At 41.8% G+C, this 15,418-nt stretch overlaps 1 protein-coding gene across 3 annotated transcripts in view; it reads left to right on the forward strand.

Moving 5' to 3' along the window:
• FANCI (FA complementation group I) overlaps window positions 1-15,418 on the forward strand; it is a 63,938-nt gene that overhangs the window by 23,079 nt on the left and 25,441 nt on the right. For all 3 annotated transcript variants that reach the window (XM_066240307.1, XM_066240306.1, XM_066240305.1), the window contains exons 13-18: window positions 1,455-1,635; window positions 3,240-3,327; window positions 5,989-6,119; window positions 7,674-7,744; window positions 9,346-9,460; window positions 11,712-11,834. In XM_066240307.1, the coding sequence (XP_066096404.1) occupies window positions 1,455-1,635; window positions 3,240-3,327; window positions 5,989-6,119; window positions 7,674-7,744; window positions 9,346-9,460; window positions 11,712-11,834 (709 nt within the window). The remainder of the gene's footprint in view (window positions 1-1,454; window positions 1,636-3,239; window positions 3,328-5,988; window positions 6,120-7,673; window positions 7,745-9,345; window positions 9,461-11,711; window positions 11,835-15,418) is intronic.

Genomic DNA, 15,418 nt, shown 5'->3' on the forward strand with positions numbered 1-15,418 from the left:
AACGGGGAGAGACAGACAGACTCCCGCATGCGCCCAACCGGGATCCACCCGGCACGCCCACCAGGGGCGACGCTCTGCCCACCAGGGGGCGATGCTCTGCCCATCCTGGGCGTCGCCATGTTGTGACCAGAGCCACTCTAGCGCCTGAGGCAGAGGCCACAGAGCCATCCCCAGCGCCCGGGCCATCTTTGCTCCAATGGAGCCTCCAGGGCCTGCTTTTTTTTATAACTTATTTTTTATGCTGTAATATTTTTCTCTGAGGATATTCTATAATGAATACTTCTAAAATCTTTTTGTTTTGGCCCTGACCAGTTGGCTTAGTGGACAGAGCGTTAGCCCTGTCAGGCTCTATCCCCAGTCAGGGCACACATGAGAAGCTACCATCTGCTTCTTTTCCCCTCCCTCTCCCCTTCTCTCTCTCTTCCCCTCTCGCAGCCAGTGGCTTGATTGATTCTAGCGTTAGCCTGGGCTCTGAGGATAGCTTGGTTGATTCGACCATTGGCCCCAGACGGGTTGCTGAGTGGATCCCTGTTGGGCACATGCAGGAGTCTGTCTCTCTATCTCCCCTCCACTCACTTAAAAAAAAAATCAGTTTTGTTAATCTTTTACCTCAGATATTAGTTCTCTTCATTGAATTTGGTGCTTCTCTTTTAAGACAAGTACTTTTTATGTTTTTGTATGTGATGATTTTTGGTTGTTTCCTTGTTGTTTTTGATGTTTTCCATCAGTTTGAGAGAGTGGTATCTACTTAACACAGCCTGTCTCTGATTTGAGGATAGCAGTAGAGTGCCAGAGTAGGTGTGGGGCTCTCACATCCTCCAGCATGTTCCATCCTGAGTGCTTGTCTGTCCCTCAAACCCAGGATCCTTTATCCATACATCCCAGCTCAGGGCCAGCCTCACTGTTGCTCACTCAGAGCATAAACTGGGGACATAATGGGTCTTAGAGAAGAAGGTAGAAAAGGATGCTGTATACCAGGGGTCCCCAAACTACGGCCCGCGGGCTGCATGCAGCCCCCTCTAGCCATTTATCTGGCCCCCGTCGCACTTCCGGAAAAGGCACCTCTTTCATTGGTGGTCAGTGAGAGGAGCATAGTTCCCATTGAAATACTGGTCAGTTTGTTGATTTAAATTGTTCTTTATTTTAAATATTGTATTTGTTCCCATTTTGTTTTTTTACTTTAAAATAAGATATGTGCAGTGTGCATAGGGATTTGTTCATAGTTTTTTTTATACTATGGCCCTCCAACGGTCTGAGGGACAGTGAACTGGCCCCTTGTGTAAAAAGTTTGGGGACCCCTGCTGTATACCGTAGGAATTCATGAAAATGAAAGGTTTACATGAAGAGTGTTGGTTATGCAGGTCAGGTTTGGGAAATGTGAAACATGGTGTTGAAAATAAAGGTAAGGTGTTTTACTAAGCTTTTCTGTCTAATTAAGATTTATTTTCTTGCAGTGTACATAGTTGGGATCATGTAATTCAGGGCCTGGTTGAACTTGGCTTTATTTTAATGGATTCATATGGGCCAAAGAGAATTGTTGATGGAAGAACTATTGAAACCAGCTTAGGTCTTTCTAGAACACCAAACCAGCATGCGTGTAAGCTGGGAGCTGATATTCTGTTGGAAACTTTTAAGGTGAGACACTAGTTTGGCAACTATATATTTCAATTTTTTTAAATTATATTTTGAATAGGGTATGATATTTGCCTGGGAGTTTGGGGGACAAGAAAATTGGGATAGTAACAGAAACATTACAGTTCCAGTTTAATGGAATACTGTTTCATCTTTATTTGTGTAAGTTTTTTATTTTATTTTTTATCTTTCTCCTTGTTTCTTAGGAGTTTGACCATAAGTCAGCTTCTCCATGGTTTCCTCCTTTTTCTCCAGCACTAAACCATTTCTGGGTTTGTTTTTTAATGCTATTTCTTTATATAAAAAATAATCCTCTTTTACCTGACTTATGGTGATGCAGTGGGTAAAACGTTGACCTGGAATTGCTTTGCCTGTGAGTCCTCTAAGTCACTTTTTTTTTCTTTTCTTTTTTTTTTACAGAGAGAGGGATAGATAGGGACAGACAGACAGGAACAGAGAGAGATGAGAAGCATCAATCATTAGTTTTTCATTGTGACACCTTAGTTGTTTATTGATTGCTTTCTCATATGTGCCTTGACCGTGGGGATACAGCAGATCGAGTAACCCCTTGCTTGAGCCAGCAACTTTGGGTCCAAGCTGGTGAGCTTTGCTCAAATCAGATGAGCCCGCGCTCAAGCTGGCAATCTTGGGGTCTCGAACCTGGGTCCTCTGCATCCCAGTCTGATGCTCTGTCCACTGCACCACCGTCTGGTCAGGCTCTAAGTCACCTTCTTGATATTCAGTTGGTTCAGTTGTTAGATGTAGCTACTCGTCAAAGGTGTGGGATGAAACTTATTTGGATGCTAATTTAAATGTAAATCTAGTGTCCTGATCGGGAACTATGAAGTGAGCTCCATTGAGAAGCTCTTGAGAGTTGTATGTTAGGTGATATAAATGACTCTTCTTAACAGTAATCTGATTAAAAACAGTCTAAGAGCCTTTAATATTTAATAGTTTTTGTTTTTAATCTTTTTTAAATCTAGGGACGTTCCGTTTGATTTCACACAGATGTTGGTTTTGACAAGCCATCTATAGAGCATATAACTTACTGTACTCTTAATAATCTTATTAGTCTGAGGTCTGAAAGAAATCAGTCTGTACCTCAAGGTAGTCCAGTTCAGGTAGGAGTTTTTTAACTAAAATTTAAGTGAAAATTCAAAACAGGTCTTTTTAGACAAATCTGGTGCTTCTAGAAACTGAGGAAGGAGTTTGAAGATGTTTTAGGTTTCCAGAAATTTTCATGGGCTTTTAAATTTCAAATTCAATGTGCACACTGTCAGAAATGTGGATATTGGCATGAATTGGATACCTAAGTACATAGAATTATTCCTGTTTGATATTGGACCTTCTTTGTAGCAATACTGGGATGGTATCTCTCTTATAGGTTCGTAAACATGGTAGTTTGTCCTGGTAATGAATTACCTGAGCACAGAATGAGGGTAGGGTGGAGAGAACCTAACCTGTCTTTTCAGGTGATTCAAATTGTATCTGACTTTGAAATACACTCAACTTTTACCTATATCCAAACTGTTCTTCATTCTGCCTAACATGCATTGATGTGATTGTGGGCTGCATATACATATTATGAGTGCTTTTGTTCTTTTTAGATCCATGAGATGCTCAGACAAGAAATCCTGGAGCAAGTCCTCAACAGAGTTGTTACCAGAGCATCGTCTCCCATCAGCCATTTCTTAGGTATTGAATTTTGAAAGGGTTGTTAAAGTTCTGGGAAATATTTTCATTGAAGTGTCATCATATTTTGGCCATGGGAAAAAATCTGTACAATATAATAGTTGAACACAATATCTTTGATTATGATGTCAGTAAAACAAATTCGTTTATGTTAAGAAAAAAAAAGAAATGTATAACCAGTGAATGAAACATCTACCTTGTATCAGCTTTCTACTTTGTTTAGTAATTCTTACATGAGAGCTGTTGCTCTGCTGCTACCCACGATTGCCCCTTCTTTTAACCCTGCACAGTTGCACATCTCCGTGGCTTGTTTCCCTGCAGCTCTTCGTGGTGCTCTGCCCTGTGCATTCTAGCTTCCCTGGCTTTCCTGAGTCTCAGCTCTGTCCCTTTAACTCAGGAAGACCATGGACTCTTGAGTTTCCCCCTCTGTGTTGCTACCTAGAAACTCTCTGGCCAGGAAGATGGGCAGCTAGAAGGCTCACCTTGTTTCAGTCCCTTTCCTTGGGGACCATTGTCCTGTACTGCTTTTGTCTAGTGTCTGAAAATTATTTAATATAATTTGTCCTTTTTGTTGTTGTTTCATGTTGGAGGATAAATCCGTTCACTGTTACCCATCATGGTTGGAAGCAGAAATCTGTTCCTCTCTTTATATATTCTTTCTTAGGCATGTCATACTTTTTTTTTTTTTTTTTTTTTAAGTGAGAGATAGGGATAGGCGGGGGCAGACAGATAGCAAGGGAGAGACATGAGAAGCATCAACTCCTAGTTGCGGCATCTTGGCACCTTAGTTGTTCATTGATTGCTTTCTCATATGTTCCTTACCAGAGGGCTCCAGCTGAGCCTGTGACCTCTTACTTGAGCCAGTGACCTTGGGCTTCAAACCAGTGACCTCTGGGCTCAAGCCATGGGGTTATGTCGATGATCCCTCACTCAAACCAGTGACCCTGCAGTCAAGCTGGATGAACCTGTGCTCAAGCTGGTGACCTTGGGGTTTTGAACCTGGGTCCTCAGCATCCTAGGCTGACGCTGTATCCACTGCACCACCACCTGGTCAGGCTGCATACCTCTTTTGTGATTTCAGTTATTTTTGTGGGCATGGCTCCCAAACCTTTATGTCTGGACTGCCCTTTTCCTTGGTTCAGTGCTTTCATTCTGCTGGATGTTTCCACTTAGTATTTGTTTTCCCTCAAATCTCAGATGCAAGGCAGTTTCTTTCAAACAACTTCCTCTTTTTATTGCCACTATTTCTATCATCTGAAGCCTGGCTTTCCGAGTCCCAGAAGCTGGAATTATTTATCTTTCCAAAATTCTTCCATTCTTTCCCTCTTACTGTTACTTTATCCTTTTTTTGTGTGTGTTTGTGTGTGAGTGAAGAGACAGAGAGAAGGACAGATAGGGACAGACAGACAGGAAAGGAGAGAGACGAGAAGCACCAGCTCTTCGCTGCGACACCCTAGTTGTCCACCAATTGCTTTCTCATATGTGCCTTGACCGCGGGGCTGCAGCAGACTGAGTGACCCCTCGCTCAAGCCAGTGACCTTGGGCTCAAGCTGGTGAGCCTTGCTCGAACCAGATGAGCCCCACTCCAGCCAGCAACCTCGGGACCCTGAACCTGGGTTTCCTGCGTCCTAGTCCAGTGCCCCATCTACTGCACCACTGCCTGGTCAGGCACTTTATCCTTCTCTCTCCCCCTTGCACACCCATTACTCAGTTCCTGTCTCATAACCTTGCACCTAGACCACTGCCACAGCTTCCTAACCAGTCTTTCTGTTTCCTCTTCTCTCTGTAGCAAGTCAGCTTACATGTTGCCACCACATAAGTATTCCTAGAACACCACTCCGTCACTTGAAGATCACTAATTTCTTCTGTCCTAACTTGTCTGCTCTTTATCTTGGCACTTAAGGTCCTTGACAATTTGCATTAACTTCAATTATTTATATGCTTTGATCCTTCACTCCAACTCCACAGACGTCCCCATTGTCCACTTTCCATTCCTGCACCTTGACTCCTGCTTTTCCCTCACAGTAGGCCTTCCTGGATTCTAGTGCAGCTAAATGTGGCCCATCGTTCAAAGCCTAGTTAACTTCCTTCACCTCTCAGCTTTGCTAAAGCACGGTCAACCCATAATGATCTCTTTCTTTGAACTCCTGTGTGATTTCTTTCTTTACAGTTTGCTAGGCATTTAGCTATGATTAGGATTATTAGATATTTGGTGTTTTGGTTTTTACCTCTTTGTTCTTTTAAAATGTAATTACTTGACTTCCAACTAAATTAAAATTCTTGAAGGGAGAGAAACCATGTTTTCCACTTTTGTATATTCCTTATAGTACCATTATACATACATTTATACATGATCAGAGTTGGTAAGTTTATTGGTTTAGCTCAGAAAGATGAAGGCGCTATGCTACTTGTCTTGGCAGTATATTGGGTTTCTTTCAGCAAGGTTAATTTTTGTAGTCTTACACTATTGCAGAAGAAAGTTAAAGTATCCTGGTTACAGCAACCATAGAAAAATAGGACCAGTAGAAATTTACATTGCAGTATATTTGACTTGAGAAAGAAACTTTTTATCATTTTCTTTCTTTCCCCATTTTAATTTTCCTTTTATTTGAAGTATTTCCTATTTTTATTTGAGGCAACTCATTATAGATTCTGTTTTTTCAGAATTGCTTTCAAATATCATCATATATTCACCCTTAGTTCTTCAAAGTTGTTCTTCTAAAGTCACAGAAAGTTTTGACTATTTATACTTTCTGCCCCTGCAAACTGTACAAGGGCTGCTGAAGGCAGTGCAGGTAAGTCTCCTAAGGAGCTTGTCAAAACTGAGCTGTAAGTGTGATGGAAGTCTGATGTTTCTTTTTTTTAAAATTATTATTGTTATTACTATTAAGTGAGAGGCAGGGAGGCAGAGACAGACTCCCACAGGTGCCCCAACCAGGATCCACCCAGCAAGCTCCCTTCCAGGTGATGCTCTGCCCATTTGGGACTGCACCTCTGTTGCCCATGTAGTCATCCTCAGTGCCCAGGACCAACTTTGCTTGAACCATTCGAGCCATGGCTTTGGGAGGAGAAGAGAGAAAGAGATGTAGTGGGGGGAGGGGTGCAGAAGCAGATGGTTGCCTCTTCTGTGTGCCCTGACCAGGAATTGAACCTAGGACTTCCACACGCTGAGCTGAGACTCTACTGCTGAGCCAACTGGCCAGGGCCTGATGTGTTTCTTTATAAATATATATGTCCAAGAAATCTATTTCTCTTGATTCTAAAGCATAAAACTTTGTATTAAAAAAAAAGGCAGGAATACCAAGCTCTAGACTGTTTTCTAAGTTTGCCTCCTCTTTATAACATTGTTCTCTGTCTTTTGACTCACTTTCAAGGTAGTGAAGTAATTGAAAGGCTCTTAGACAATTAGTAACCTGGCTAGGTAGCTCAGTTGGTTGGAGCCTCATCCCCATACACCAAGGTTGTAGGTTTGATCTCCGGTCAGGGCCCATGCAAGGACAACTAATGAATGCATAAATAAGTGGAACAACAAATCAATCTCTCTCGCCCTGGCTGGTTGGCTCAGTGGTAGAGCGTCGGCCTGGCGTGCAGAAGTCCCGGGTTCGATTCCTGGCCAGGGCACACAAGAGAAGTGCCCATCTGCTTCTCCACCCCTCCCCCTCTCCTTCCTCTCTGTCTTTCTCTTCCCCTCCCGCAGCCGAGGCTCCATTGGAACAAAGATGGCCCGGGTGCTGGGGATGGCTCCTTGGCCTCTGCCCCAGGCGCTAGAGTGGCTTTGGTTGCGGCAGAGCAACGCCCCGGAGGGGCAGAGCATTGCCCCCTGGTGGGCAGAGCGTTGCCCCTGGTGGGCATGCCGGGTGGATCCCGGTCGGGCGCATGCAGGAGTCTGTCTGACTGTCTCTCCCCGTTTCCAGCTTCAGAAAAATACAAAAAAACAAACAAACAAAAAAAAAACAATCTCTCTCTTTCCCTTCTCATTTTCTCCCCCTGTTCTCCCTCCCTTTCTTCCTCCTTCTTTCCCCCCTCCCTTCCCCTCTCTCTAAAATAAATAAATAAAAATTAAAAATTACTAATTGAGGACAATAAATTTAAAGTCATTCACAGCTAGTTCCAATTTAGTATTTCAAGTACACTGTTGTCCATTTTCCTAAGTGTGACACACATTGAAACGTGTATAAAAAATAAATAAATAAAAAAAATATATATTAAAAAAAAAAAAAAGAAACGTGTATAAAGTAGAACCAAAGTGCCTTGGATAAACCAAATGGTGATAGTATTGGGTAGAAAGGCGCTTAGGCTAATCATACTCAAGCTTGTTCTGCTTTACCCTCTGCTTTGTTCTCTTTCAGCCCCTTCTCAAAGTAAGCATGTCTGTGAGAGACTCACTGATACTTGTCCTTCGGAAAGCTATGTTTGCCAGGTATGGAGTGTCCTGTGAGACTAAGACGTAGTGCCATCTAATGTTACATAAAGTTCTCTCTGCCATCTCCTTGTGCAATGAGGTCACAGTGGGTGTGCTAATTCCTGACCCTGTGGAATACTTTCATTGAGCAAGGCATTGTGCTAAGTGCTTTATCTCAGAGTCTTCAGAGCAGTCCTATGACGTGAGAGTCATTGCAGTTCCCATTTTACAGATCGGGACACCAAGGCTTAGAAAAGTGCCTTTCCAAAGGCAAATAGTAGTTGGTGATGGAGCTGGAGTTTGAGCTTGTGATCAAAGTATTCTGTACACTCAGCCTTCAAGACAAGGTTCCAGTGCCAACTGCCAACAGCTCTGAAGAAAACATCATTATTAAGAAGAAGAAGAAGAAAAAAAATATATATATATATATTTCTTTCCCCTTTGTGGCAGAGACAGAGTCAGAGAGAGGGACAGATAGGGACAGACAGGAAGGGAGAGAGATGAGAAACTTCAATTCTTCATTGCCGCACCTTATTTGTTCATTGATTGATTTCTCATATGTGCCTTGACTGGAGGGCTACAGCAGACCGAGTAACCCCTTGCTTGAGCCAGTGACCTTGGACTTAAGCTGGTGAGCCTTGCTCAAACCAGATGAGCCCGCACTCAAGCTGGCGACCTCAGGGTCTTGAACCTAGGTCCTCCGCTTCCCAGTCTGATGCTCTATTCACTGCGCCACCGCCTAGTCAGGCAAGAATAATATATTTTTTAAAAAACTCAAAGAAAAAGAACACATTCAAAAAAAATTATTTCAGTGAACATCAGAATTGTGGTCTAGTGATGACTAAATAAATTGTTGAGAGGTCTCAGTCTTTTGTTTTTTGGCTTAGCCAATACTTTTTGACCTCTCTTCCTTTATTTCTTAGTATATAAGCTAAAGATGATAATACCATCACCTAGAAAATAATCTGAAACAAGTAATAGGTGGAAATCATTTGGCACTTTAAGTATAAGATGCCTAATTAATATCGCATTGGCAGTGTGTTGTACCCATGGCTGTCCAGAGGAACAGCTGGTGAGTATCCCTGTTGTAGAAGTGATAGTTTTTGCTGCTCCTTACCCAGAGGCATGTCTGATAGGCTAAGGTCGAATTGTACCTATCACGTGGATTAATCATTGTGCCTCAGTGGGATGAGTGGACCATTTTTCTAGGTGCAGGGTTTATAGGCACCAAGCATGGCACTCCCCTGTGAAGAGGGAAAGCGCTCCTTTAGACATGGGGGAAATAATTTTTTTTTTTTTTGCAATTCAGCACTTATATTTGCGTTGTCATTGTACAACCCCTCAGCACTCTGTTGTCATTCCCTACGTGAATGTGTCAGGATAGAAGAAAGTAGGGGTAATGTCACCAGGTTAAGCAGATAATGAAGAAATCAGCTGAATTCTTGTACTGCTAATTGCTGTGAATGGCTGATTCTCTGAGTGTATCAGTTCATTTGCTCTGTGCTTCACTGTTGACATGTATTCTTTCTGTGTACAAAACTAACTGGATTTTTTGACCCAGAAGCCTGTTCCTGTGAAATTAACACCGTTCATTGCTTTTCTGCCTGTTCCTGAGCTAGACAGCTTGATGCCCGAAAATCTGCAGTGGCCGGGTTTCTGCTGCTCCTGAAGAACTTTAAAGTTCTAGGCAGCTTGTCGTCCTCTCAGTGCAGTCAGACTGTCAGTGTCAGCCAGGTAAGGACTGCTCACCTGTACTTGTCTGTGCATTGATGCAGGAGTTGGTGACATGCAAACTGGTTTCTTTCCTTCCTGTTCTGTGGTACAAACAGCCCTGAAACAGTCACGATCATGGTGACAGTGGTGATGGAATCAGTTAACACTTACGGCAGCTCTGCTGATTGCTAACCTGCTGTCCAGTATGGTAGCCACTAGACTCAGTGTGGCTATAAAACTGAACACTTGAAATGCGGCTAGTCCAAACTGAGTTGTGCTTTTGTGTAAAAGACATACTGGAGCCTGACCAGGTGGTGGCACAGTGGATAGAGCATTGGCCTGGGATGCAGAGAACCCAGGTTCGAAACCCCAAGGTCTTCAGCTTCAGTGCGGGCTCATCTGGCTTGAGGGTAGGGTCGCTGGCTTGAAGCCCAAAGTTGCTGGTTTGAGCATGGGATCATAGACATGACCCCATGGTTGCTGGCTTAAGCCCAAGGTCACTGGCTTGAGCAAGGGGTCACTGGCTCAGCCGAGCCCCTGGTCAAGGCATGTATGAGAAAGCAATCAATGAACAACTAAGGTGCCACAACAAAGAATTGATGCTTCTCATCTCTCTCCCTTTCTGTCTGTCCCTTTCTGTCTGTCTCTCTCTGTGTGTGTCTTGTCTCTCTTGCTTATAAAAAGACACTGGATTTTAAAGACAGTGAAATGAAAATGTAAACTATCTCAATTTTTAAATGTTGATTACATGTTGAGACTATTTTGTGTATGTTAGGTTAAATAAAATATTAAAATTAATCTCATCTATTTCTTTTTAAATTTGGCTGCTAGAAAATTTTGAATTATACGTGCTTCATTTGTACTTTGTTGTACTAGACACTGCCGAATGCTTCACATTTATTATTTTATTTAATCTTTAGAGTAATTTTCAGAAGTTAAATACATTTATTAACTCCATCTTTAATAGTTTGTTTACTTTATACATGAATATCTATTAAACTCTAATCTGAGAAAACAAAACTACAATAATTTGGTAGTGTGGGCTTTGGAACAATAAAATTGTCTTTATAATTTAAATTACACTATTTGTACGCAGCAGACATTAATGTAACTGTTTCATCAGAAATCCTTTATTGCTCTATACAAAATTTTTGTCTGTAACATATGGCATAGATTAAATGTTAGGAACACTAGGGCCTGACCTGTGGTGGCGCAGTGGGATAAAGTGTCGACCTGGAACACTGAGGTCGCCTATTCGAAACCTTGGGCTTGCCTGGTCAAGGCACATATAGGAGTTGATGCTTCCTGCTCCTCCCCCTTCTCTCTCTCTCTCTCTCTCTGTCTCTCTCACTCCTCTCTCTCTAAAAAAAAAAAAAAAATCAATAAATAAATGTTAGGAACACTAGGTATTATTAGTTTATTATTATCCTTGGCCCCATTTTAAGGATAAGAAAACTGAGTTAGAGGATAACTTGCCCACGGTGATATAACCTATAAAGAACTAGTTCTGAGTCTCAGTCAGTATTTACTACCTTGCTAAAATGCCTGGGCTAGGGATTAGGAATTCTTGATTTATAATTGCTGAATTTATTATGTAAATCAAATAAAGGGCATAATTGTCATGTTTATTGTTAAACTGAAAACTACCTACCTCCAACCCTCTCAGGATTTTGTGGAAGCAAAAAGAGCTCGCTGCTTATAGCTGCTGAAGACATTTAAGGAAGTCTTTTAGGCCTTTTAAGTAAAGTCAAGTATATTATGAGTTACTGGACTCTAGTGGCATGAAATAACATGTGCCTTCCTGAGCAGCTGACATTGCCAAGAAAAATCTTGAGAGCTTGGGAAGAGTTCATTTTGTTAAAATGCTTGAAAATTCTTTTATTCTAAACCAGAATGAAAGTGATACTTTCCATAGCCTAGTGGTGATTATAATGTCTGTCTTGGTCCTGGGTTTTGGCATATGGGGGAAGCTAAGTCTTAAGTTTCCTTGACCGAGAATGTAGTCCCTTTTTTAAAATTTTTTTTTATTATTCATTTTTTAGAGAGGAGGGGGTGTGAGAGAGAGAGAGAGAGAGAGAGAGAGAAGGGGGAGGAGCAGGAAGCATCAACTCCCATATGTGCCTTGACCGGGCTAGCCAGGGTTTTGAACCAGCAACCTCAGTGTTTCCAGGTTGACGCTTTATCCACTGCGCCACCACAGGTCAGGCTGTTGTCCCTTTTTACCTCCTTAGTGGAGACTACTTTGGTAAGATAGAACCGGCATCTCTTTCAGGTCCATGTGGATGTCCACAGTCGCTACAGTTCTGTTGCCAATGAAGCTTTTTGCCTTGAGATCATCGATAGTTTGAGACGATGCTTAGGCCAGCAGGCTGATGTTCGGCTCATGCTTTATGAGGTAACAGTCCCCTAACTAACAAACTTTTTTATTTTAATAAAATTTTTTTCTGATGATAAAAGTGTAACATTCTTATCTGATGCAGTTGGGACCAGTAGTTAAAGGTTGTTTAAGTTGAGGAATCATAAAGAATAGTTAAAACACCATAAACATTTTGTTTTAATTTGAAATGTTGACATGTACTGTTTATGTGTCTGTCTTTTGTTTTAAAGTCTAGTCCTTTTGTTTTTGAGTATAAGTCTGCTGTTTGGAACTTACTGCTTGTTAAATAAACCATAACTTTATTTTTTATTTATTTATTTATTTTCATAACTTTAATTTATTGCCAATAATTTCAAGCTTTTGTTTACTTAAAGTGTTAGTACAGAAACCCAAATGTCTCCAGTTTGTTCACTAGTTTTTATAAGCATCTTACCCGTAATTCATCAGAAAATGATTTTAGGCACTTTTATTTGTCTTTCTAAAACGTTCAGCTTAGTTTTTTAATTTTTCAGCTTAGTTTTTAATGAAAACAACTTCTTTTTCTTTCTGCATTTTGTTTTCTAACATTTTACAGGATGTCTGGTTAAATCACACAGTTATGATGACAGTACAGTTAGCAGAAACGAGGGGAAAATGCAGCTACTGGCTTGTGATTAGCATATGATTCAGCCAGTGGGAACAAAAGTGTGCTGTCACGGAGGACACACGACTATGTCTAGCCTTCGGTGTGTCAGTGCTTCAGCGTGCACGTTCATCGATGGAGAACGGTAGATAATCTATCAAGTAGATTAAGTGGAAGTCATTTCAAAGAGCAACTGTTATAATACTTTCATTTAACATTCTTAAAATAACACTGAGCTACAGTAGTTGCCAAGCACAGGGTTTTTTAGTCTTATTGTAGAAAATATGGAAAATAGAGAAGTCTTTTTAAATAATCCCTAATCACACCACTCATATATGTATACTCATGCAAAATTGGAATTATGGAATTTATATAGCTTTTGTTATTATATTGTGAAAGTACCTTCTCATTCTTTTTTTTTAATTTTTTTTTAACTTTTTTGTATTTTTCTGAAGCTGGAAACGGAGAGACAGTCAGACAGACTCCCGCATGTGCCCGACCGGGATCCACCCGGCACGCCCACCAGGGGCGACGCTCTGCCCACCAGGGGGCGATGCTCTGCCCCTCCGGGGTGTCGCTCTGTTGTAACCAAAGCCACTCTAGCGCCTGGGGCAGAGGCCAAGGAGCCATCCCCAGTGCCCGGGCCATCTTTGCTCCAATGGAGCCTCGGCTGCAGGAGGGGAAGAGAGAGACAGAGAGGAAGGAGAGAGGGAGGGGTGGAGAAGCAGATGGGCACTTCTCTTGTGTGCCCTGGCCGGGAATTGAACCCGGGACTTCTGCACACCAGGCCAACGCTCTACCACTGAGCCAACCGGCCAGGGCCCTTCTCATTCTTTTATAAATGTTTTCTGACATGATTTTTAGTGCTAGATATTCTTTATGGATGTATAGTAATATATTAACTATTTTTGAATATTTACATTTTTGCCTTTTTCTCTCTGTGAACATTGTTGAATCTGAGTGTTTGGTCACATTGCTGGGTTAAAGAATAGAACATTTAAAGTGTGTTGGCACACCATGGCAAGCACTGAATTTTTTTTTTTTTTTTTTTTGTATTTTTCTGAAGCTGGAAACGGGGAGAGACAGTCAGACAGACTCCCGCATGCGCCCGACCGGGATCCACCCGGCACGCCCACCAGGGGCAACGCTCTGCCCACCAGGGGGCGATGCTCTGCCCCTCCGGGGCGTCGCTCTGCCGCGACCAGAGCCACTCCAGCGCCTGGGGCAGAGGCCGAGGAGCCATCCCCAGCGCCCGGGCCATCTTTGCTCCAATGGAGCCTTGGCTGCGGGAGGGGAAGAGAGAGACAGAGAGGAAGGAGGGGGGGGGGATGGAGAAGCAAATGGGCGCTTCTCCTATGTGCCCTGGCCGGGAATCGAACCCTGGTCCCCTGCATGCCAGGCTGACGCTCTACCGCTGAGCCAACCGGCCAGGGCCGGCAAGCACTGAATTTTTAAAAATTCTTTTAAAAAATCTTTGTTCGAAATTCATTTGCAATAAAAATCTCTCAAATTCTCAACAAACTAAGATTGGAAGGAAACACAGCCTGATAAAGGGTGTTTGTGAAACCTGCATCTAATGTTAAAAGGTAAGAGACTGATGCTTTCCTGTATGATGAGAAACAAAGATATTTGAATAGAAGAAGCACTTCTGTTCAGCGTTGAAGTGAAGGTCGTCCCTGATGCAGCAAGGCAAGAAAAAGAAATACATACAGATTTGAAAGGATGATGTGAAGCTGCTAGATTCACACTGTGTCCATAGACTGTACCAAAGAATCTGTAAAATAGCTTAGTAAGGCTGTGGTGTGCAAGATAGTAAGCAGGCAAAAATCATAGTTCTATTTACTAGCAATGAACAATCAAATTGAAATAAAATAATATATTTAAGTAAATAAACACTTAAGGATGTGTTGAACAAGATATGTACACTGAAGACCATTCTAAAATTGATGTGATATGTAAAGGACCTAGAAAGATCAAGGATTGAAAGAGTTGTCCAGTGAAGTTTTGACCAAATCTCACGGTAATTTGTGGAGAAAGGATGGTCTTTTCAACAGATGGTGCTGGCACACTGTTCATTGTATTGTGGGTTCCCCAAACCATCCCATGTTTAAAGATTCCTACAGAAGGACTCACCAGACTCAGTATGTATTTGTTCTCTTGGCTAAGATTGATTTGTTAAAGGATACAAACGCAAATCCGCAGAGGCAAGGGGCACAAGATGAGCTCCAAGGAAACCAGGTGTAGACTTCTAAGAGTCCTTTCAACATGGGGTTGTACAGGATGCACTTAATTCCTCCAGCAAATGCATTGTGACAACATGAGCAAAGTTTCCTACTAGGAAAGAAGCTTATTAGAGACTTGGCATCAAGGTTTTATCGGAGCTGGTCATGTAGGCACATGGGCTTGGCACATACCGAAACTTCAAAGGCCCAGAACAGATCTTCAGCATAAACCATATTGTTTGCACAGTTTAGGCGCAGTAAACCTCTCCTATCGTTGAGGAAAAGTTTTGTATCAGTGTAGGCTAAATTCCCAGCCACCAGCCAAGGGCCAACCTTGCACAGGCTTTACTGAGGATAGCAGTCTTAGATGTATTGTACATTAACTCTTATGCACAGTCATCACCATGCAAAAAATAATCTCTTAAGCAGCTTTGAATTTTTAAATTTAACTTGAAATGGATCATAGACCTAGTTAAATCTGTTAGGATACTGGTTTCCATTTATTCATCAAAGATTTAGTGCTTTACCTGCTTGTAAAAACTATGTTTGATATAAAAATTTTGTTTCAAGTGTAAGCCAGATTCCCATTAACTTTTTAAAAAGTAATTATGATCCTTTTAGACCTATAGAAATACTGATTTTTGGTGGTTAAATCAATCGATCTTTTCCTTTGAGACATCTATTTTTGTGTAGAGTCCATCCTTATTCTTCCAATGAATATTCACTAACATTTTCTTTTAGTTTTTTTTTTTTGTTTT

The sequence above is a fragment of the Saccopteryx bilineata genome, chromosome 7 (genome assembly GCF_036850765.1).
Source record: "Saccopteryx bilineata isolate mSacBil1 chromosome 7, mSacBil1_pri_phased_curated, whole genome shotgun sequence".
Classification (NCBI taxonomy): Eukaryota; Metazoa; Chordata; class Mammalia; order Chiroptera; family Emballonuridae; genus Saccopteryx; species Saccopteryx bilineata.